We start from the raw sequence: 24441 nt of genomic DNA, 5'->3' as shown, positions 1-24441 counted from the left end.
TCCAGTCTCACACTCTCATTATGGCATAATGCGCTATAAAGATGTTGCACACTCAGGGATCTCGCACAATATGAGCGGGGGACACATCAGCATTGATTGTCTCACGGACATTTGAACATCATCAGCATCTCATCGATCATGCTGCATAACCTCCATCCTCAGCCCTTCCTGAGGAGGGCTCAGCGCACACAGGAGGCATGTATGCTTCCCAGCCTCTCCTCTATCTCTTCTCAGCACGATCCATTCCATTTATCTTCATGCAGGCCAAGCCTACCCACAACCAGAGGGTGATATCCCAGACGGGAGGAGGGATGGCAGACGTCTAGGAGCTGTCCCACTCTGAGGAGGATGTGACCGAGCTTCAGTGGGGGAGGCGAGATCAGCCTCTTCCAGCCAGCAGTAGGGATGAGGCCTCCGTGAGTTGATCACATCCTGATAATCACAGTGGCTGACATGCAATGTTGTATTCTGCCTGCTTATGAACTAAATCTACCTTCTGTCCCTTACAGACACCAGCAGGTCCAGACAGACCACCAGAGCCACCATAAACCCCAGCCCCAGCTCCCAGGCCACCTGAGAGGAGGAAGCTGAGGATGCATCAGAGGAAGAACCATCACTGCATTCCCCTGCACCCTTGACCAGCGCAGAGACACATACCTGGTGGGTCATGGATCTAGATTAGGTCACATTCTGGGGGAAACCTACCTGACATGTGTCCACAGTAGTCGAAGGCAGTGACAACCCAGGTCTCTGGCACCCGGAGGACTGCTGGAGATCAGGCACCACAGAGCCTGAGTCAGATAATGAGCCTCTGGAAGCAGCCGTCTCTAACATGCTGGAGATGCACCGACAGGCGTGGAAACTCAGGTAGAATTGTGAGAGGCAGTCAACAGATTAGAGCGAAGGATGGACCAATCCATCACATTGTCTGATGTCGTGGCTCTGACATGTGAACGCCTTGAGGTCTCCATGGGAAGGGTGGCAGCCATCTTGGAGGCCTTGGTCCAGCAGATCCTGCTGGATTTGATCTCGGACCCCGCACTCCATCGCTATAGGCATAGGTAGGATCCATCAGTTGATAAGCGAGACGGGGGTGGGGCACCTTGACCTCCCTCCCAGGACCCCCTTCTCCTCAGGGCATCCTCGGGCACTCCTAGCTGGACCAGCAGCTGGAGAACACAGGGCGATCCACCCAGGTAAGTCCGAGAGTATCCAGCCAATCCCAATCCCCTCTGCTTGTGACCCCATCATCTCCAGCTATACAGACTGAGGAGGGTTCACCCTTCACAGCAGGAGACCCAGAGCAGGCCGGGGCCCTCCAGGTCTCGAACCTCTAGAAGACACCCGCCAAAGTCATCAAAGTCAACAGGGCGTAGCAGTCAGCAGGTAACGAAGGCCGCTTGGGCTCTTCGCCTGCCCCACCAACCTTAAGGTTGGGCGGGCAGCCCTGTCAATTACCTAAATTAGTCTCCTAATGGCCTTAACAGGCCTTTGACAGTTTAGCGGACGCACGGCCACCTCCGGCACGCCCCCGCCGAATGAAAGATCGGAATGGCGCGCGGTGACGTCGGGATGCAATCCTGATGTCACCGCGCATCATTTTACGCATCGGCATGCTGGGCCCACCCCTGCACGCAAACATGAAAATTCTGGCCTTACTGTTCATGAGAATGGTCTCATCATCTCATGGCGTTGTACATATGCATCTATGTGCCCTTTTACTGCAAAGGTGAGCCATGCTCCCACTCAGTGATCACCTCCCTTTGTGATGTGATGTAATGTGTTGTCATGATAGTTACTCAATCCTTGTGTTATGTCAGGCAGATGTGTCAAACTCTTTACTGGAAGTATTTGCAAAATGCATTAGTAACTTATACTCCTTATAGGGTAACATGGAGGTAGCCTTGGAGGGTTAACTGTAATTGTCTCTCCAAATGAGATGGCTGTCTTCATTGGAAGTGCCAAAACACGAGACCTGCAGCCATGATGCCCTCCCCAACCATGTGCTCACCTCAGTGTCTGCTAAAAATTTCTTATTATGGGGGCGACGACTGTATCCAAGTCTTTGACGCAGCTTTTGTGCTGTTGTGCCAACTTTCACTTCCCAGAGCGCATGGACACAGGGTTTGCCATTGACCTTTCCAAAGATTAAGGCCTGGTGAATCGTGAGAGTTGAAGGTGTAAGTCCGAATGCTGAACTTGCTCTCGGTATTACTGGTTGCAAAGGCCTTTCGGTGCGCTGATATGGCACTAAAGGGACAGAAGGAATGTGGCTATGTCCTGTTGCCTGCGCCTTACTCTCCCTGGAATTGTGTGGCTATCAGTGTGGCACAGGCACGTCTTCCATGTTGTGCTTTGATGGCATCCTCACGTGGAAGCTGACCCTCATCTTCCAATTCAGGTTCTCGCCCTTCCTGCTCTTCATCATCCGAGCAGCTCTCAGCCTCCTCCATATCTCCCTCAGGCAAGGGACCTCCCCACCCCCAGGTTTGAATCATCAGGTTGTGCAGGGCGCAACAGACCACTATGATGCGGGACTCCCCCTGTGGAGAGTATTGCAGAGCCCCACCTGAACCGTCCAAACATTGGAAGCGCATCTTCAGGATGCCAATGGCCTGCTCGATGATGGACCGTGTGGAGCTATGCGCTGTGCTGTATCTTTCCTCAGAGGGCGATGCATGGGTGTCATGAGCCATCGTTTGAGTGGGTACCCCTTATCCTCAAGCAGCCAGCACTGTAATTGCTGAGGCCCTTTGAATATGTGAGGCACCCGGGAGTGACTCAGGATCTATGAGTCAAGGGAACTCTGAGGGCACCTGGCATGAGTGTGCATGATGTGCTTCTGATGATCGCACACCAGCTGAACATTGATGGAGCGGAACCCTTTCCTGTTAATGAACATCAGGGGCTGGTGCCACAGAGCCCTCAAAGTCACATGTGTGCAATCGATTGCCCCCTGTACTCTAGGGAATCCTGAGATCGCTGCAAACCCCCGAAATCTAGCAGCCTGGCTGGATTCAACGAGTGTGAACTTCACATAATGATGAGTTTACTGTAGAGGGCAGCTGTCACCTCCTCAATACATTTGTGTGTTGCGGACTGAGAGATGCTGCATAGGTCCCCTGTGGATCCCTGGAACGATCCACAGACAAAAAAATTGAGTGTGGCGGTGACCTTCAGGGGCACTGGCAGGGGATGTCCTCCCAGTCCACGGGGTGTTAGATCCTCCCACCAAATGTGGCAGATATGATCCATCACTGATCTTGACAAGTGCAGATGTGCGAGGCATTGTCTTTCGCTCATCTCTAGACAGGAAAGTCTTCTTCAGTAGACCCTTAGTCTTGCCTCCATTGGATGGGCCTAACCTCTTTGTCCTCTGGGTCTTGCTGGAGCTCCCCTGGACCATGGACCTCAAGCTGGTCGTCCTTCTCCCCCTCAAGCAGATCACTCTCACCAAGAGGGCAGTATTGAGCGCTGGCTCCATTATTCACTCCTCCTTCTCCCTGTGGGCTGATTGATGTAACAGGTTAATGAACACTGGAATACAATGACTGGATGTGCTTTGTCCCATTATCCATGCCAATTGGAGAAAGCACATTAGAGGTTTTCATTGGTGATCCAGCGTATGCTGCTGCTGTGCTTCCTTAACAGATGCCGGCCTTTTCCATTCTCACATATCTCTCTGTTAATGTTTAAATGGAGTAACTGTATTGTGAAGACAATGTCTCCTGTGGGCTCTCGATAAAGCCCACCAAAAGGCAACGGCTGCAATTGCACCTTCAAGGGAGTCTTCCTCTTGTCTCTCAGCTCTGTGACTCTATTTCAATGTTGTGACTCTTAACAGTTTGAGGGTGCCCCCTGAAAGGGCCCCTTAATCCAGCTGTGGGCTCCTCCCCCCCCCCAGTGCCTCAGACCCCCCTCATGCAGATTCTTTACCAGTTTTGATTTTGGATTGTGTAACAACTTCAGGGCTTCAAGGTGGTGGTTGCATTTTTACTTCAAGACCAGCTTCAAACCTCCACTGTGCCCCATGTGGACCTCACCCCTCCCCATCTCAAGGCTGGGTGCATGGTCACATACAGAGGTCAACCCTGCAGGAGAGCTTTGAGTGCTGCCCCCGCACCCCCCTGCTTTATTACCTTTTCCCCATTTACAGGCTGCAGTCGCTTCCTCTAACCATGATCATCCCATTAGCCACCCAGTACCGAGCCAGACAACCCCATGGCCACCGACTGTAAGACTATGACCATGCTCTGCATACCAGGCTGTGCGTTATTCCAATTGAGCACACAGGCCTTTCCCCTCCCTGGAGTGGGACTACAGCGTGCGTGCCATGCATATCCCCATAGCATGGTCCGCAAAGCCTCAGGACCACCATTAATCTCACGCTGACTATGAGGTCTGCAAAGTCCCAGGACCGCCTTTAATCTCTCACGCTGACCTCTTGGCCCCAGACCAGAGACCGACTTGTCTTTCAATGAGCTCTCCTGTTCCTTCATGACGAATCACAATACATTCTGGCTTGTCACCGCCACACCCTCGCACCCCCGCCCCATGAGTCTCTTTTGCAACCTGTGCCTCATGGGCAAACCTTTCCCCTGCCTCTCTCCATGAACCTCTGTGCAACCCATCCCTTGTGTGCCACACTAACACAACCTCCCCCTTCAGTTCTGGAGTCTGCGTGCATCCCCTCCCATTCATACTGTTCAATTCCCACCCGCCCTCTTCTGTGTCTCTTCTGTGTCTGCATTCTCGTCTTCCCATGTCAGGCTTCAGCTTCCCAACCCCCAGTCTCCCCTCTGCTCGCCATCACTCCCCCAACCCCCACCTCTGTCCGACCCCACCATTGCCCCATGCCTCCATCAACCTTTCCCCCCCTACCCCTCAAGCCCCCACAGCCCCCTCCCCTGGCCTCTGTTTCAAAGTGCAGCCCTGCCAAAGACCCACAGAACACACTGCGTGCTGTCCTCCAGAGTACAGAGGCACCTCACCGCGAGCAGACTAACCCTACACCCCCAGCAGTGTGGAGTCACACTGGCATTGCTCAGGGCCCAGAGCAGCACTGTTGTAGGTGGGCTTCGAATGTTGTACCCGCCTCGAAGTCACGAGCGAAGTGAGGGCAGACAGCTGCACGCCCCTTATCTCCGATCATGACTCAGCCTGGTCTAATTTCCCACTGGCGTAGAACGTAATTGGGAGGGGGAACGTGACTCTGGCGAGTGGCGTTTTTAATGAGCATTCGTGATATGGTAATGCATACAAATGACATTCCCGCCATGGATCAGCGGGAAACCCCCGACCCACCATCAGCCCGCTATGAAAGCGGTGAGGGGAAAATTACAAACCGATTTCCCGCCGGCGGGAATCTGATTCTTGGGCCTCTCCCTGAATTTTCCACTCCTGCCTGCCTCGAAACCCGCCGCTGAGCAGGACTGGAAAATTCCGCCCTCTCAAACCAAAAGCAACCACCTCAAAAGCCATCCTAGCCGACAGCTGAGAACATGGAGTCTATCTAGCCTCTTTAGGGATCGATGCAAAGCACAAGACTGTAAGGGTCCTGAGAGAAAAAAAAAGACTTGCATTTATATAGCGACTTTCACAGCCTCAGGATGTCCCATTGTACTTTACAGCCAATGAGGCATTTTTTGAAGGGTAGTCACTCTTGCTATCTAGGAAATGCGACAGCCAATTTGCACACAGCAAGCTCCCATAAACAACAAAGTGGTCACGAGTAGATAAACTGATTTTATGGTGTTGATCGAGGAATACTGGGAATACTGGGCCAGGGCACTGAGGATAACTCCCCTGCTCTGCTTTAAAACGCTGCCATGGGATCTTTTACGTCCATCCAAAAGATCAGAAGAGGCCTCAGTTTAGCGTCGAAAGATCTTTTAAAAACTTGGCGGACGCATGGTTGAATTTTTTTTTCTGAATCCAAATGGGGGTTTACATAAAATCTAAATAAAAACACAGCTGTGGAAATCCATATTTAGTCAATTGGGATTCAGCGGACCCTTTCATCCAAGTCTAAACGTAAACCTATCTCTTTTTCTGCTCTCAGCACGGGTAATTTTAGTCTGACCCTTGTCAGGTGGGGAATGAGCAGTCACTTATTTTGCACACTGCTCGATTTTAATTTCCACTGTTGCTTATGTACCTTTACTTTCTTCCTTTGTTGGAAGTGATGAAGTAATGGAAGGACTGGCAGGTTGATTAACAGTCTGCCACACCATGAGCCGACTGAGTGCTCCTCCCATGACTCTCACCATTTCTTTTAAATTAGCTGATAAGTGGGTTGGTTCCATTAGGCAGGGGGGGTTTCTTCTTATGGGCTGCCACAACCCATAGGGGTGACATGACTATCGCACTTTCCTTCAACCCAGAATACAGCGCTGGAATTGGGATTTATCTGCAGCAGGTTCAAACCTTACACCTTCTGACTTGGGATGGGAATCCAAAGGTTCGCTGCTCTTTTCCTCGTCTTCAACGTGAAGCAAGGTTAAATGACGTGTGAAGCAGTCCGCTAATTGTTACTCTTGCCAGCTTCTTGCTAGGTGAGTTAAATTAAAATTAGTCCTCGGGTTCCGCTCACCCATCACTACACCTCCGCCCCCCCGCCCCAATCCTTGCTGATCAACATCAGTTTCCAGATCCCTGCCACTTCAAATTTAAAATCCTCACCCTTGTATATAATTCCCCTCATATCCTTACAGGGTGATATCGCTCTCATCCCCCTGCCCCCTCCTGACTCCCAATTCCTCTGACCCCGGCCTCTGGATGCAACGTCCTGCCTCACCCCCATGTGACCTTACACTGCGCCACTGGTGGCCGTGCCTTCAGCCAGCTAAAAGCTGAGCTCTGGAATTCCCTCCCTAAACTCCTCTGCCTTTTTTTTTAACCTCCCTCTCCCCATTGGAGAGGCCTCTTTGAGACCGACCACTTTGACCAATCTATTGGTTGGCCAACCATCCTAATCTTTCTGCTAATCCATTTTCTGTAATTTTTTTTTTAAAAAGGTTTTTGTTGGGGGGGTGGGGCTGAATCTTTGTTTGGGCTCAGGAAAACCCGACCTACACGCTTTCGCAGCTCGCAAACTGAATACCTGACCCACATGTGACTTCACATGCCATTTTTTTGTCTTTTCACAATCGGGATCAGGTTCACAGTGGGATTTGCAAGCCGCCCTGGAGCGGGTGAGGAATGTGGGTGCTGAGCAGGCCATTTAGAAGGTCCGCCTCGGTTCTCCAACACAGTATCCCAGCTCCCAGCGGGACCCCTAGAACCTCAGAGGAAGGCTTTTTGAGGGCGAGTAGTTCCAGAACATTGGGCCTAGACAGCTGAAGGCACAAGAGGCAAAGGGAGGAAGAGATGCACAAGATCAAATATAGAGGAAATACAGGATCTGAGAAGGAGCAAGACTGCTCCACGGGATTGAGTGTTGGAGAGTTCCCACTGAGGAACTCCTCTCCTGCTCCCCTATGAAAGACTCAGGCCCGGGTTCCCAACTTACCATGAGCACATTTTGGACACTCCCCTGAAATACAGCCTTTGGTAAGTGGCTCAAATCAAGGTCAGCATCATTGGCCCAAACAAACAGTCTTTCATCTGGTCCTTCAGCACCTCCAGGAGAGGACAGGTAACCACCGAAGTTATTGTGAACAGTGAACAAACTTAGAAAGATCTTAATTTCTTTTCTTTTTAGGCATTTTACTCATTACCGCTCGAATAGAATAATGTAGAAACACTGCCAAGGACCACAACCTTAGTCATCTTCAAGATCGTCAGCAGGGGAGGTATTTTGATTTTTAGATGCTGTCAGCAGAGTACCCAATCAAAGATGCTGGTGTAGTGCCCCGATTTGCATACTTAAGCAGCCTTATGTCCATAACTGCAAGGCCTGTTGTTTGTTCACTTGCAGGGCCGCTTGAAAAATACGCCAAACAGGCCTTAGACATCATGCAAACAGTCAAGATGCCCAACATCTTCCCCTTCAAACTTTCAACTGTCTGGTGCCCATTACTCAGACAAGAAACAGTCAGTTGAAGAATGCCCCCAATATTCTTTCACATTCATTCATGTGTGCTGTGCCCAAAAGCGGGTCCTTGGTTTATTGTCTGCTGGTGTTACATCCTGAGGGGTCTCCTTGGCAGTTTTTGCCAGTGGTGGTTTACCATTGCCTTCCACTCTTAGGGACAAGGTGAGGAGGCAGGTCCCAAGCCTACCCCAGCCGGAACGGAAATCAAACCCATGCTGTTGGCGTTACCCTGAACCACGTTCTAGCCATCCAGCCGACTGAGCTAACATTAAACTGGAACATGTAAATGCTTGCTAATTTTTTTTAAGGCTCTGAGTGAAAACAAATGTTTTGTGAAAATATAAAAAATGTTGATGAGGTGACTCAATTCTAAGAACTGGTACATGTCAATTAAACTGAAATCCAACTGAACACCATTTAGCACAGAAATGTATTTTGAATTTTCATTAACTGCAATCCCACACACTCCTTTTCTGAACTTACATCCAGCTTTGACCTCAGCCCACTGAAGTAGCTGCAGTGACTCATTGTACCAGATGTAACAAGTCAGGTTCCCTTTCAATCGATTGAAACCAGGTATGGTCACCGATGACACTCTGTCATTTAATGCTCTGTAATGGCTTCTTGAAACTTCTTCCTCATTCATTCGCCAGACTATGTTGGTGGCAGTAATTCTATAATCAAAAGCGCAGTCTTCACTTTTCAACCGGCAAGTAGCTGACAAAGGATTACCGAGGTGAAGGACAGGTGAATCCAATGTCATGTGGCTGCAGTTTTCCCAGAGCAGACTGGTTGCGCCTGAAGATCAAAACATCATACTGTTAGTGATCCCTACCGATCAGTCCACACAGTTCTGTAAACCGAAAGCAGAATTAAAACATTATGAACTTTACGGATGACAAGTTTGTCATAGAAGACTTGTTCAAATAGAATAATTGGTTATTCCCCTCATGCAGTTGTGAGACATTCAGCCCCAATTTAATCCAGGCGATGGGGGTGTTGCCCACTGGTTTGAAGGTGAAAGCCCTGTGTTGCCCGCCTTCTTTGGGGAAGGCCCACCCTAGTAACTACCAGTCAGGCACTTAAGTGGCCAGTGGCGGGCCTTTCCCAGGATCAAGGACCCTGGGTGCAGATTTCTGGCCCCTCCCCCTCCCAACTATCCCCACCCCCAGAGGGCTGACAGCCTCTGTCAGCAACACCAGGGAGCAGTGATACTTACCAGCAGTGTACCCACCAGAGGCCCGGGACCAGCGAGGGACCCAGACCATAGGTGAGTGAGGGCGGGATGGGGTTGTTGGCTCAGGGGTGGGGGTTGGTGGGGGGTGGGGGGGCAGGTGGTCCCAAAAAAAGGACAGGGGGAGTGGATCAGGCACTGTAGAGTGCTTTTGAATGAAAGACCCCACTCTGGAGCCTGCAAGCGAGCTTGACAGGATTTGCTTTGCTTTTTGGGCTTCTCACATGGCGACTGCGCCACCTGCCGATAGTATTATGAGGCCCTTAACTAGGCCATCCCTGAACCTTTCCACCCAACTGGCACCCTCCCGCCTGATTAAATACCCCTCCAGACTCCAAACTCGCCCTGGGGGAGAAAAATGGCGGCAGCCTTCACCCACACAGCAACAGTGTGTGCATTTCAAAGTGACTATCGTCCGTCAAGTCTGGTGGAATGTTATGCGGTATGAAAAGGTGTTTATAACTGCAAGTTCCTTCTTTAGCACAGTTGGATCATAATAAAACTCTTTGCAGAAATGGACATTTTAACTTCCAAGAATGGGTGGGATGGTGGTGGGTAGGAAGGTAAAAAGGTTCAGTTCACAAACCTGACCCCAAGCCTATAGGCCAGAATTTCATGCTCCCCCGCTGGTGGGTTTTTAAGGTTGCCGGGGGTGGGGGCGGGGGGCGGGGGGGGGAGTGTGAATTTGAATTAACGAGATTCCCTCCGGCTTTCCGCCTGCTCTGACCTTGCAGCGATTTTACACTGGGGTGGGCAAGGCCCCGGATGAGAAGCCCACCCTTGCCCCAATTGAGGCCTTTAAATGGCAATTATTGGCCACTTACGGGCCATTTCCCACCTAGCATCAATTTTTAAACTGGTGCGGATTCACCTGGAGGAAGCCCAAAAATGAATGGAAGTGGGGGGAGCGGGTGCCTCTATCAGAAGCCCCCTTCTGACCATGGGTAGCACCGCCCCCACAACACTTAAGGACCAGTGGCTGCTGGAACTCCTCCCGCACCCCCACGCCTTCCCCCGACACCTGATCGCCCTCTTTGTGCCACCCCCACCCCCCGCCTTCCCTATCTTATCCCTTCCACCCCCCACCTTGGAACCCCATAAACTGACCTTGTCCTCCAGTCCCAGGACTTAGGCTCAGGCATGTTGTTCCAATGCAGCTCTTGTCACTACAGGGACCAATCTGATTGGCCGGCAGCTCTCTAAGGCGGGCCTTCCTCCCGAGTGAGGGGCGGAAGTCCCACCTGCAGCCAATTCATGCTCATGTGAGCGTAAATTGTCTGCAGGGCACTCAGGATCGGTGGAGATGATACCCCCAACCACAGACTCTTTGGATGGTGGGAAGCGACAATCCACCACTTGAAAAATCCAGGCTATGGCCGTAACCGAGGTGGGGTGGGGGACAGATGAGCAATTTGATCTCAGGAGGTTGCTCAGTCACTAAAATCTCTGAAGGATTTTTATTTTAACACATGGAGGCTAGGGTTTCTTACCCGGGCATTGGAAAGTCTGACGGCTTAAAAGGAGGGAGGAAAGGTCAGATTCAGAAGGTAAGTGTCTTCATTACACTGCTTGTGGCTCAGGAGGAGCAAGAGAATTGCCTCCAGAACCAACAGGCTTACCACCACATGATCAGACCCTCAAGATTGGCTGATTCCCTCCTCCCCACTCACCAAAACCCTCTGCGACATCTAGTTCACCCCTCATCATGCAGTTGTTGACAGAAATTGTGAAGAATTAGGCTGTTTTATTTTAGCGTATATGAAATAATATTCTTCCAAAAATTATTCAAGTTAGATTCAAGGAATGACTTTGATTTATATAACACTTGTCACACCCTCAGGTCATTCCAAAGCATTTCAAGACCAACCATTTTGGGGCGAAGTAATCATCATTTGCTTGCTGACTGATTTTGCGTCATGCTAAGACTTTCATTGAAACAGAATGTGTTCATTGCCAACTGCTTCCTCACATATACAGACAACTCATTCCTCTGGGTTTGAGTGTGAATCAAGAAACATTAACAACCAGGCAGGAGATGAAATATAAACATGCATATGGTCCCATGATGGTTTAGATCAGGGGTCAGCGCCTTTCAGAAGTGGTGTGCCAGGTCTTCATGTATTCACTCTAATTTAAGGTTTGTCAGTAATACATTTTAACGCGTAGGATTTTTCAGTTGGCGTGCGGGGACGGGCCCGACACGCTGACATATAAAATGACGTGTGATGACGTCGGGTGTGCGACCCAACGTCATCGCACTGAGTAGCGAGGTTTCATTCAGCGGGTACGTGCCGGAGTTGGCTGCGTTCCCGCCGATGTGTAAATGGCCTATTAAGGCCATTAAGGAAGTGATTAAGGTCATTGTAAACACTGCCCGTCCATCCGTAAGGTTGTTGGGCAGGTGAAAAGGCCAAGCGACCTTTGCGTTTTTTAAGAAACCTCATCCACGAGCGGGATGAAGTTTCCTAAAGCTTTTATTAAAGAAATAAAAATGTTTTCAAACATATAAAAACATGTCCCATCTCATGTGAAACAGTCACGAGGGGACACGTTTAAATAAATTTTTAAACCTGTTACTTATTTAATATTTTCAGAAGCCCTTCAATCTCCCTGAGACAGCTCCATGCCTCAGGGAGATTGGAGCACAGAGCGCTGGCCCTGACTCTCCATCCTCCCCCCCGCCCGCACAGGTAGCACTGAGCGCTACCGCTCACGCCTTCATTGGCCTGCCCGCGTAAAATGGCGGCACGGAGCTGATCGTGGGCAGCGATTGGCTCCACAACCGCCCCTGCCTGCTCCCGCTGAGCCCACCCGCCCGAATGAAAAATTCTGCCCAATGTTTATTAGGTTCTCATCAAAACAGTTTACAAAGCGCACCGAAACCTTGCCACAACTTAAGCCACCGAACGTTGCTGTGGAGCGGAATGTCATTGTAAGTACTGTCCATCTCTTCTGGTGGTGCTCGAAGCTGTCTGTGAGCCAAAGCAGATTGAGCAACAAGGAAATTCACAATTCGCAACACTGGATTCATCTGAATTAGAAATTTTAGCACACGGGCTTTCTAGATTGATGATACAGTGAAATTTGACTGTCGGGTGGCCAATTTTGGTCTGTAGTAGCTTTACAAATCCCTTTTGTTTTCCAACCGTGGCAGCAGCATCATCTGTTGCCTCACAAAATATTTTTTCTGACATCAACACCTCGTTCTTCAAAATGGTTCACAGAAGTTTCCACTATATCTTCCCCCCCTTGTCGTGTCATGCAGGGCTGTTTCCTGCCTTAAATTAGATTGAATAAATTAAGACCTAGCACGCCACTTCTGAAAGGCGCTGACCCCTGATCTAAACCATCATGGGACCATATGCATGTTTATATTTCATCTCCTGCCCGGTTGTTAATGGTTCTTGATTCACACTCAAACCCAGAGGAATGTATGGGTGAGTTATCTGCATATGTGAGGAAGCAGTTGGCAATGAACACATTCTGTTTCACTGGGAGTCTTAGCATGATGCAAAATCAGCCAGCAAGCAAATGATGATTACTTCACCCCAAAATGGCTGGTCTTGAAATGCTTTGGAATGACCTGAGGGTGTGACAAGAGTTGTATAAATCAAAGTCATTTCTTGTATCTAATGTGAATCATTTTTGGAAGAATATTATTTCATATGCACTAAAATAAAACAACAAAGTTCCTCTCAGATTTCTCAGGAGCAGAATATCTTGCAATAACTGCCAAAGTGGAACATCGTTTATATCCACGCTCTCTTTGAGTGCAACGATAACCACCGCTGTGTCTTTCAATGCAGTCACCTGCTTTTCATTAATGCTTTCTGCCATTTCACTTGCGCGTCTCTCAATGGCTCTGTCAGAGACAGGCAGTCTTTTTATTCTAGATACGATCACGTCTTTATTTGGCAAATCGTTGAACACAACCTTCAAACTGCTGAGGAAAGCTTCTTCTGTAAACAACTTTCTTTTTTTTTGCAATGCACTGTGCAATGTTGTAGCTTCCTTCTGTGGCTTGATTTTTATTTATGCTTAAGCATTTAAAAATGCTGCTTTGCTTCTCAGTTTCTGCTACTGCCTTTTTTTGATCGATTCAACCTTGTCCGCTTCGTCAAAGAAGGTTTTCTAAGGCAAAAAACAGAAAATGCTGGAAAAATTCAGCAGGTCTAACAGCACCTGTGGAGAGAAAAACAGAGTTAATGTTTCGAGTCTGTATGACTTCTTCAGAGCCAATCATACGGACTCGAAACGTTAACTCTGTTTCTCTCTCCACAGATGCTGTCAGACCTGCTGAGTTTTTCCAGCATTTTCTGTTTTTGTTTCAGATTTCCAGCATCCGCAGTATTTTGCTTTTATCTAAGCTTTTCTAATGCTTCTTTTGAAAACGTCACTGAACACTTGATGTGCGACAAACACGTTCATAGCAGAAAGCACAGACAGCACGGTCCTTTTGATTCATCTGCCCAAGAAGGCTGAAACGAACAGACGCTTTTTTAGGATCTGACATGTTGTCAAATGTGCCGCTCAATTTACAATGAAAAAAAATCACGACAGACGGCACTCACAACGCCAAACACACTGCACTCTTCCGCATTACATAAAACTGATGTAAGCAGGAAATCGGGATTTTAAAATATCCCAGTAAGGAATAAAACGCAAGCATTTACTATTTAAAATCTAAATTCTTGTATCAATGTAACATCCCTTCATGGTATAAGTAAATGACAAAATATTTTGTTCTTTAGAGCTTTTTGTGCCATTCATTGGGCTGGCAGTGTGAGTACCACTCAAAACCATCTCACGTGCCACCTTTGGCACACGTGCCATAGGTTGCCATCCCCTGGTTTAGATCACTGTGTGCCTGAGCAGCAATGACAGTATTGCAATTGTAAAGCACAGGCCAGATTCAATCTCCTATCTTCTTTTCACAAGCCAACACTACCAGCCACATACAATTCAAGAATAAAAACAGAAAATACTCAGCAAGTTAGGCAGCATCTGTGACATTTCAGTCGGCAGACCTGGCCCCATCCTTCATCTGCCCTAACAGATGACCTCGCATCAGAACTGGGAAAAGTTCGGCATGCGCACAGGTTTTAAGTGATCTTCGACTGGATTTCACAATGTCTGTTTGCTTTTCCTTGGCTGTCACCTTTTAATTTTTCATTCAGGGGATGTGGGCGTCGGTAGCAAGGCCAGAGCTTATTGCCCATTCTTAATTGCCCTTGGGAAGGTGGTGATGAGCCACTCGTTTGAACTGCTACTGTCTGTATTTAAATCCATTTATGACCTCTCCCCCACACCAAATCTTTCCAATTCTCTAACTCTTGCATCTAGCACCATTGTTTGGTTAACCATACTCAGAAATTCTATCACTAAACCTTTCTGTTGCTCCATCACTTCTCCTCGAAGACTCTCCTTAAAACTGATTTCTTTGGCCAGATTTTTGGTGACCTAGGGCTGGATTTTGGTTAAGGAGGCAGGTAGCTTGAGATGTGAAATTTCCTGACTTGGCAGACCTGCCTCGGTAAAAAGTACCCCAAATCATAGGATCTTTAGCTCTGTTGGGGCAGATGAAGGGTCGGGTCTGCTGACTCCAAAAGCAGAGATTTATTGATGTAGAGAATAGGCGGCCATAAGGGCAGGTGAATGCTGAAGTGCGCTGGCTAGAAGGCTTGTCTTGGTTCTCTGGGACTTTGTCCCAATTGTTTTAGAAGATTTAGGACCTCCAGCCCTCACCCCTCACTCCCCCTCACCAATCCCCATGACCCCTCAAACCCTCCATTCTAATTCATGTCCCCCACCTAACCCCATGACCCCCTTATACTCTCCATGCCAACTCCCTAGTCACTCAACCAGAGCAGACCTCAGGAGCCACGTGGAGATGAAATAACATAAACTTCTAAAAATCTAATACAGTTTTCACTATACAGACTTGAAAATGAAAAAAAAACTCCCATTCATCAAAATATCAAAGCTTTTAAATCTTCACAAGTGATTAATTTCTTACAATAACAAACTTTTGTTCATACCCATAATCCTTTAACAGCCTCTTTAAGCTTCAATCATATTGTCAACTCATAACCTCCTGCTGAGATAATTGTAGCTTCAGAAATTCAGCCAAGCAGTCATAATGAATAGTCCTTCGGGAAATGTCAGCAAAGAACTCTATTGAAACTGCTCAAACAGATGCTACACCAGCTGGCCTGTCACTGAAAGCAGTCTAGCAGAGGTTTTCTCTTAACGTTAACTGACAGCTTCGGCCTTTTTTTTTTTACCGCTTAAGGAGCCAGGGATTGAAAAAACTTTAGAACATGACATTTAAACAGACTTTATCCTCCCTTCAAGAGTGTTTATGTCTGCTCCATAAATTTGTGACTGCCATACTGTGAGTTGAGGCCCTTGCAAAAGCCAAAATGGGGTCCGTTTGAACTCAGCTCTAAATTCAAAATGCACTGCAGAGTTTGGTATTCCCGCCTGTGTGAATCACACTCCTCCCCCACTTTCCCCTACCGCCAAAAATGAGATCTGTCAGAAATGGGGACGGGACTTCTGCATATGGGCTCCTCCTGCCATTTTTAAAGGCCCACAGAGTCTTCCCAACTCTATGAAAACCTGGCCCCAAATATCTCTTTCTTTGGCCTGGCATCCATTTTAGTCTGTGAAGCACTTTGGATGTTTTTTGATGATAATGGTAATAGATGAAAGTTGTTCAAAAATGTCAAGATCAGGTGCTGTTGCTGCCACAGTAATCTTAGAACATAGAAGCAGGAGTAGATTATTCGGCCCTTCGAGCCTGCTCCACCATTCAATATGGTCATGGTTGATCCTCTATCTCAATAACATATTCCTGCTCTCTCCCCATACCCACTGGACGCCTCTAGAGTTTAGAAATCGATCTACTTCCTTCTTAAATATGTTCACTGACTTGGCCTCCACAGCCCTCTGTGGTAGAGAATTCCACAGCTTCACCACCCTCTGAGTGAAGGAGTTTCTCCTCGTCTCAGTCCTAAAGGGCCTACCCTGTATCCTGAGATTGTGACCCCTTGTTCTAGACCCCCCCAGCCAGGGGAAATATCATCCAGTCTGTCCAGCCCTGTCAGAATTTTATACGTTTCAATGAGATCCCCTCTCATTCTTCTAAACTCCAGTAAATACAGGCCTAGTCGGCACAATCTCTCCTCATACGACAATCCTGCCATCCCAGGAATCAGTGATTTCTAATGTGTCGCAAAATAGCAACTTGTTAACAGATTATATCTCATTCTACTTCCTAAATTTTATACGATTGCTGAATACCCATAAACTCTACGTCTTACCTGCACCAATGAAGGGGACCAGCAGAAAACAGACCACCAGCTTAGAGAAGCGCACGTTAGCTGCCATGCTCATTATTGTTCTCATCAATCTAAAAATAACATCAAGAATAATAACATGTTAATTCAGATAATATGCAAAATGTTTCTGTGAAACAATTAATCAAAGATTAACATTTTTGCTGCCATGCTTATTATTGTTCTCGTCGATCTAAAAATAACAAGAATAATAACATGTTAATTCAAATAATATGCAAAACGTTTCTGTGAAGCAATTAATCAAAGATCAACATTTTTTGCAGAACAAAACGTTTGAGAACTTGCTTTCATGTTCAATTGAAAGAGTACAATTTCCATGTGCTTCAGTGTTAGGGCAGACCAAATTTAAGTTACCATGAAAATATTTAGTAGTTACAGGTTAACCACAGCTCCTAAGAAGTCAGTATAGGAACCAAGGACATTTTTTGAAAACAGAAACTTTTTTATATGTATTTGTTCATGAGATGTGGGTGCCACTGGCTAGGCCAGCATTTATTGCCCATCCCTAATTGCCCTCGTTCAGGGGGCATTTAAGAGTCAACCACATTGCTGTGGGTCTGGAGTCACACGTAGGTCAGACCAGGCAAGGACAGCAGATTTCCTTTGCTAAAGGACATTAGCAAACCAGATGGGTTTTTACAACAATCAGCAATGGTTTCCTGGTCATCATCGGACTTTTACTAAATTCAAATTTCACCATCTGCCATGGTGGGATTTGAACCTGGATTCCCAGAGCATTATCCTGGGTCTCATGAAATACTAGTCCAGTGGCAATACCACAACGTCACCACCTCCCCAACCCCTCACAAATCCTATTAACCCAAGTCATTTGCTAGTTTACCTTGCCGTAGCCTTTTCTGTCATTTTCCTGCTGAAGTTACAGTGGAGGTTTGGGAGACCCATCGCATGAAATTTGCTTCCATAAATACACATTATGAACAACCTCAAGACATGTTGACAGTCAGATTTGATCATTTGGTCCGTGAACCCACTGACCTCAAAACGACTGCATCCGTCAAATGCCTTTGAGGAAGATGTACGTTTCCTGAATCTGTTCATTTCCACTCCCATTGGGGCAAAACCCATGTAATACAGGTCTCAGCAGTTAAACTGCTTGGAGACTTCTGTGCAGCCTGCAAAGGGACAGTTTAACCCGCACTCTTCAGCTGCGGACTGGATGCTTAACAGGCGAGAGGCAAACAGTTCTTGGCTCTTCCACCTTATTCTCCAATAACTTCACTGCATGTATTCCAAAGTACTTACAGCACAGAAATAGCCCATCATTCAGCCCAACAGATCCATGCTGGTATTTATGCTCCTCATGAGCCTTAAATATCTTTATTGCATCGGCACCTGAACACTCAAGGGCCCTACATAGCCAAAGAGTTGCAGGACAGTGCCCAAGCTATAGGGAAGAGTACACACTCATTAAAACAGCTTTGGTGAAGGAGGCTCCAACTGAGCAATCTTGCAATATAGGTGCCCAGATCCCTTCATAGCAATTACTTACAAAACCCACTGCTCCACTTTGACAGCCTCATACTTCTGCATCTCTTGCTTTGCCTCTCCTGTGCCACTTTGCATACTCTTCGATGTACTAGGCTTACTCTCATTTTATCTTGCTCTAGGACCAATTGGTTCACCACATCCAGTTGACAAAAGGCAAACACGCCTATAAACACATCACCAGAGGTCTTGAATTAATTTCTTATCTGAAAGACGGGAGATACTGTTCTAATAAACACACTGCTCCCATATATAAGATTTTGGCAAAATTATATATTGTGCAGTTGAATCCTAGTTTCTGTTCAGGTTTTTTGTAAATATATGGCAGCAAATCTTTTTGTCTCTTTTCTTTGCTAGAGTACGAAGAAAGAACGATTTTTATTCTTTCAGCACTTTATTTGATCTTATAATGCCCCAAAGTGCTTTATAGCCAATGAAGCACTTTATGAAGTGTGGTCACTGTCGTAATGTAGGAAACATAGCACCCAATTTATGCACAGCAAGCTCCCACAGACAGCAATGTGATGATGACTAGAAAATGATTTTAGGGGCAGGATTTTGTGCTCGGCCTGTGGGTGTGCACTCGACACATTCAAATATGAGATAGCACGCAATGATGTTGGGCGAGCATCCTGAAGTCATTGCGCACTTGCGTAATATTTCGGTCAGCGGGCGCGCGAGAGAGTTGGCAGTGCGCCCATTGACAATTAAGGGGCCTATTAAGGCCATTAAAGTATGAATTAACTGTTATTTTCACTGCCCGTACAACCTTATGGTTGGGCGGGCGAATTGGCCAGGCGGCCTTTGCATTTTTGAGGAAACCTCATCCACGGGCGGGATGAGGTTTCCACACTGTTTTTAAAAAATCAGAACGTTTTGACATAATTTTGATTACGTTTCTGTTCCTGTGAGTGAGGCCGATGAGGGCACATTTTTTTCTGATCTTCAAAATCTTTACTTTTGATGTTAAAATTCTTTAGCTTCCTGAGGCAGCTCCCTGCCTTCAGGGAGCTTTCAGTGCCCGCTCCCCACCCCCCGCAGGTGCAGACATTTACGCTCGCCCTCCTCCCGCCCCCACCCCGGTAGCACTGAGCTTCTCAGCGCGCCTTGTGTACTGGCTGGCCTGTTAATTAGCCAGCCAGCATGAAATTGTGGTCGGGGGGGCCGATCGCGAGCTAGCAGGCCGTTTCCCAGCCGCTCCCAGGCCCACATGCCCCCTCACCCGACCACCCGAAAATCCTGCCCTAGGTGTTGATTGAAGGATAACAATTGGCCAGGACGCTGGTGAGAACTCCTCTACTCTTCTACAGTAGCATAGCATCCTTTAAATCCAGCTAAGAGGGCTTACAAGACTTGGTTTTGCCTCATCCAAGGGATGGCATCTCCGCATCTCCAGCAGTGCAGCATTCCCTCAGTTCTGAGGCACCATTCTCCTGCTGTACCTTGCCTAAGAGACCGTTATTCATGGGGAAACCTCAGTGATTGTGCTCACCTGACATCCGCATACTACGGCACTGACTCTTCCGCACACTGGCCTGTTGGATTTCCGCTATTTACTGGATAAATTCACTGAGCCATCACAGGAGTCACCCGTTCAGATTTTTGAACTTTAGCTTTGGGTCTATTATTAGCAGACAAAAAACACCTGCCTCAGCACTTTGGTGGTATTTAATGCTATTCAATTAATTCAACTTGCAGCTGGTCTTAATAAAACCAAAAGCACATCAAACGGTAGAGGGGACTTCAGAAAACGTACAAAGCCCGGATTAAAATGCCAGTAGAGTTAAGATGCCAGACACTTTGCAACTCATGCATTGGATCCACTTCAGTTTCTTCTGGTGAAAGGAAAACTGATTGTGAAAGTAAACTGTGAGAGATACATCGGACCATAACCTCCACAGGGTGGCAGAGTCAGATTGCCACTCCGCTCCTAGTTACTGACGTTAAAATGAAGCCACTCCTTTTCCCTCTGACCTTCCAGCTCAGGCCGGGTGAGAACAGTGTAGTGCAGCGGGTTCCCAAGGCCTCATGTTGGACAGCGTTCAAAAGCAACGCAGGCTGCGTGGAATGGCGCTGTCCTTCACATCGAGCGGGAAACCTCAGCCGAAAGAGGCACAACAAAGCGAGACTCCGCCGAGAAGTGGGAAAGAGCCCCGCTAGCCGAAGAAAAAAGAAAAATGACAGCACCTAAATTGAAGAATAATTTTAAGTAGGAGATAAGGAAGCCATGCCCCTGTTTTTAAGCACTAGCTGCCGCAGAGCAGATAGGTTGTACAAAATTTTCAGGACCTATTGACCACTGCACATAGTTCAACTATAAATGGGTGACAGTATTAGAATCGCAATCATTAGTTAGACCAGTCCTGGAAAAATGCTGTAAAAAGATTTATCACACATTTTCATTGCTTTAACGTTAACCATTTTCAAATCAGGTTTCCATTGCTTTACTGCAAATTATTTTTTAAACAAGATTTATTAGATTTTCATTGTTTTAATGTAAATCACTTTAAAAAAAAATAGACTTGCTGTTTTGAAATAAATCCTGTTTTAAACAAATCAGATAAATCTTGTTAAAAGGTCAACATGGGCCAGAATATTGCCGTTGGCGTGCAGGGACGGGCCCAACCTGCCGACATGCAAAAATGACGCGAGTTGACCTCGGGCATGCGTCCTGGCGTCATCGTGTGTCATTTAGATCCTTCGTTTGGCGGACGCGCAGCTGGAGGCGGCTGCACGCCTGCTGAACTGTCAATGGCCTGTTAAGGCCATTAAAAAAGTAATTTACCTTATTAACACCGCTGTTAAGCGGCGAAGAACCCCATCTTCGAAGAATTTTGATGAATTGGTAGACCTCGTGAAGAGCCCTTAGTCATGATGCAGAGGTTCAGGTGTAATTTGCGAAATAGAGCCCGGGGTTAGGCAATTGCATGCTCCGTCGCAAATTTGAAGCAGCTAACGGAGCATTGTGAGCTCGGTATGACTCTAAACGACATGCTCAGAGATCGTTCAGTGTGTGGTGTGAAAGAGGACACTATTCATTAAAGATTATTGTCCGAAGTGAATCAGGATTTCAAGAAAGCGTAGAGATAACGCTGGCCATGGAAAGCGCAGTAAGAGATTCAAAAGCAATACAGGGTGCGCAAAAGAGTGCCGTCCTCCACATCGGGTGGGAAACCTCAGCCAAAAGAGGTGCAAAAAAGCGAGACTCTGCCGAAGAGCGGGAAATAGCCCCCACTAGCCGAAAAGTAGCTTAGCAGCGAAATCGAAGAATAATTTTGATACAGTTGCAAACAATCAGTCTGTTCGCGATTGGCAGTTTTAAAAAATTGAATGCTACCGTTGTCACAGAAATGGACATATAATGAGGTCGTGCAAGGAAAGATTCGAGCAGGCTTGTAAACAAAAGAAGAAGCCCAATGAAATCTACAATGTAGAAGAGCCCGAAACAACAAATTCAGACATTCATTCGTTTAATCTTAATGTTGGAAAGACAGATCCAATATTTGTCACAGTGAAAGTGAATGACAAACCTGTTAGAATGGAAGTGGACACGGGAGTTTCCACTACAGTAATTGGGGAACATACCTTTAGATATCTGAATAATGGTGAACATCAATTAAGTTGAGAAGAAACAGCTGCCAAGCTAAACACATATACAGGTGAAGACATTCAAGTAAAAGGCAGAGTAACTGTCCATTATGAAAGCCAATCAGCTAAGCTACCAGCGCTTGTATTGAGAGGCAGAGGACAAAGCTTTCTAGGGCGAAATTGGCTAAGGGAAATCAACCTTGATTGGCCACTGGGATTCCAAAAGGAAGCTGGAAGCATTCCTATTTTGAAAAAGGAGTGTGTAAGGACTCAACAACCTGAAGAAATGCAGACTGTCCTAAGCCAAAACCTGGAGGAACAGCAGAAGAAACTCAAAGGAACCCTGCTTGATGACAGAGTTCAAGATGAGGTGAACAACCTTCGAAGGGAGAAAGAAAACCTGCTGAAAGACCTTCACACACTACAAGATTCCCTCAGGTCAGTTTGTACCTCTGGAAAAGTATAAAGTGAAACAGAAATAATTCAGCAATTCTCTGAATAAACAGAAGTATGAGTTGACAGAGAAGACACAACAATACTCAATTCTCCAGGAGGCAGCAAAGGAATACAAAAAAGAGATGGAAGAGCTGGAAGAGCTAAAGTATCAGCTAAATGAAACCAAAGAGGCTTTGGAAGCAAAAGTTGCAAAATTTTCCAAGAAGCAGACAGATAGTGAAATTTTGGGACCTTCAGCTACTGAGCTCAGACAAGTTGAGCTTGCATCTGAGAGAAGTCTGGCCAACAGTGAAGTCAAAAAGAAGGCGGAGATTAAAGTCTGCGCTAGAAAAAAGTGGACGTTCTAAGAGAGGGAGGTAATCTATTTGGGTCACCGGGTAGATTCACAGGGCCTCCACCTGGTTGAGGAGAAAGTGAGAGCCATACGAGAGGCACCTGCACCAAAGAACGCTTAGAGCTCAAATCATTCCTAGGAATGATCAACTATTATGGGCGGTTCTTACCTAATTTGTCTACAGTGCTGGCCCCCCTGCATTCTCTACTCAAAAAGAACCAACGTTGGTCTTGGGAGGTGCCCCAGAAAGAAGGTTTCATAAAGGTGAAACAATTGTTGCACTTGTCCAATCTATTAGTGCATTATGACCAGAGGAAAGAGTTGGTGCTGACGTGTGATGCATCTCCCTATGGAGTGGGAGCAGTGCTCTCCCATCGGATGGATTACAGCACGGAACGGCCAATAGGTTTCATATCAAGAACGCTCACCACAGTGGAAAAGGGATACTCGCAGGTAGAAAAAGGCCTGTCCATCATCTTTAGTGTCAAGAAATTTCACCAGTGCGTACACGGCCACCATTTTACAATCGCTTCAGACCACAAACCATTGCTTGGATTGTTTAGTGAGGACAAGGTTATACCACCCATAGCTTCAGCAAGAATACAACAATGGGCTTTAATTCTGGCAGCATACAGATACACTTTTGTACATAGGCCTGGCAATCAAATCGCAAACGCTGATGCCCTTAGTCATTTGCCTTTACAAGAAAATGATGAATACATCCCAGTTCCACAGAAACTTGTTTTACAGTTAAATTTCTTAGATTCTGCGCCGGTATGTGTTCAACAGATCAGAGTCGGGACCTTGTCCTATCTCAGGTATGAGAATAAGTGCTACATGGTTGGTTACAGGAGCCCGTATTTGACGAAATGAAACCATACTTCAACAGAAGACATGAAAAACCAGCCAGGATGGCATCTTATTGTGGGGAGCATGAGTGATAGTTCCTCCAAAGGAAAGGGAGCCACTTTTAATTGAACTACACAGTGCCCATTCCAGGAATTTCCCGAATGAAGACCATAGCACACAGCTATCTATGGTGGCCTGGGATGGATGGTGAAATAGAGAGTTTAGTAAAGCACTGTGTGCAATGTCAGCAACTGCAGAAGTTGCCAGTGACAGCTCTGTTACACTCATGGGAGTGGCCAGGTAGACCCTGGGTGCGGTTACACATTGACTATGTTGGACCTTTCCTGAGAACAATGTTTCTACTCATTGTCGATGCCCATTCAAAATGGTTGGATGTATATAAGGTGAAGTCACCGACGTCGGCCGCTACAATTGGTAAACTACATCAGAGTTTTGCCATTCACAGACTACCAGGAGTAGTCGTTTCTGATACGAGTGCTGAGTTTCAACGGTTTATCAGCCTCAACGGTATCACTCATGTAAAAACTGCACCGTACCACCCTTCCTCAAATTGTCTGGCCAAAAGGGCGATTTAAACATTCAAGGCGGGCATGAAAAAGCTAACTGGCAATTCCTTGGTAACCAAGCTAGCACGCTTTCTTTTTCATTACAGGACTACCCCTCAGACAACAACAGGTGTCACACCTGCAGAGTTATTGTTGAAACACTGTCTCGGGACAAGATTGAGCTTAATAATGCCAAATTTAGAGAGGAAGGTGGAAAGGATTCAGGGAAGCCAGAAAACTAGACACAACTGGCATAGTCGCAAGAGGAAATTTACCGTGGGAGAGCCGGTATACCAAATGGGAATGACCAAAGTGGTCACCGGGTGAAATAAATGCAGTGACTGGACCTTTATCTTACCACGTGGAGGGGAAAGGCCAGATCATCCATAAACATGTGGACCATTTAAGGAAGAGAGAGACAAATCACCAGGGTATGGTTCCACTAGTGATCGTGGCCGGGTCTGTATTTCCTGATGAGGATATTCAACCCAGGACAGACATGTCTGATGTTC

At 46.9% G+C, this 24441-nt stretch overlaps 1 protein-coding gene across 4 annotated transcripts in view; it reads right to left on the bottom strand.

The window, feature by feature from the left end:
- Window positions 1-24441, bottom strand: part of LOC144688928 (interleukin-6 receptor subunit beta-like) — a 117254-nt gene that overhangs the window by 51961 nt on the left and 40852 nt on the right. For 3 of the 4 annotated variants that reach the window (XM_078555966.1, XM_078555965.1, XM_078555964.1), the window contains 2 exons: window positions 16595-16683; window positions 8519-8833 (listed from right to left, as the gene is read on the bottom strand). In XM_078555966.1, coding sequence (XP_078412092.1) covers window positions 8519-8833; window positions 16595-16679 — 400 coding nt within the window. In that variant the 5' untranslated portion in view covers window positions 16680-16683. The remainder of the gene's footprint in view (window positions 1-8518; window positions 8834-16594; window positions 16684-24441) is intronic. The other variant, XM_078555967.1, reaches the window with a different exon arrangement.

The sequence above is a fragment of the Cetorhinus maximus genome, chromosome 13 (assembly GCF_964194155.1).
Source record: "Cetorhinus maximus chromosome 13, sCetMax3.hap1.1, whole genome shotgun sequence".
Taxonomy (NCBI): Eukaryota; Metazoa; Chordata; class Chondrichthyes; order Lamniformes; family Cetorhinidae; genus Cetorhinus; species Cetorhinus maximus.
This window is presented reverse-complemented; position numbering and strand designations above follow the sequence as displayed.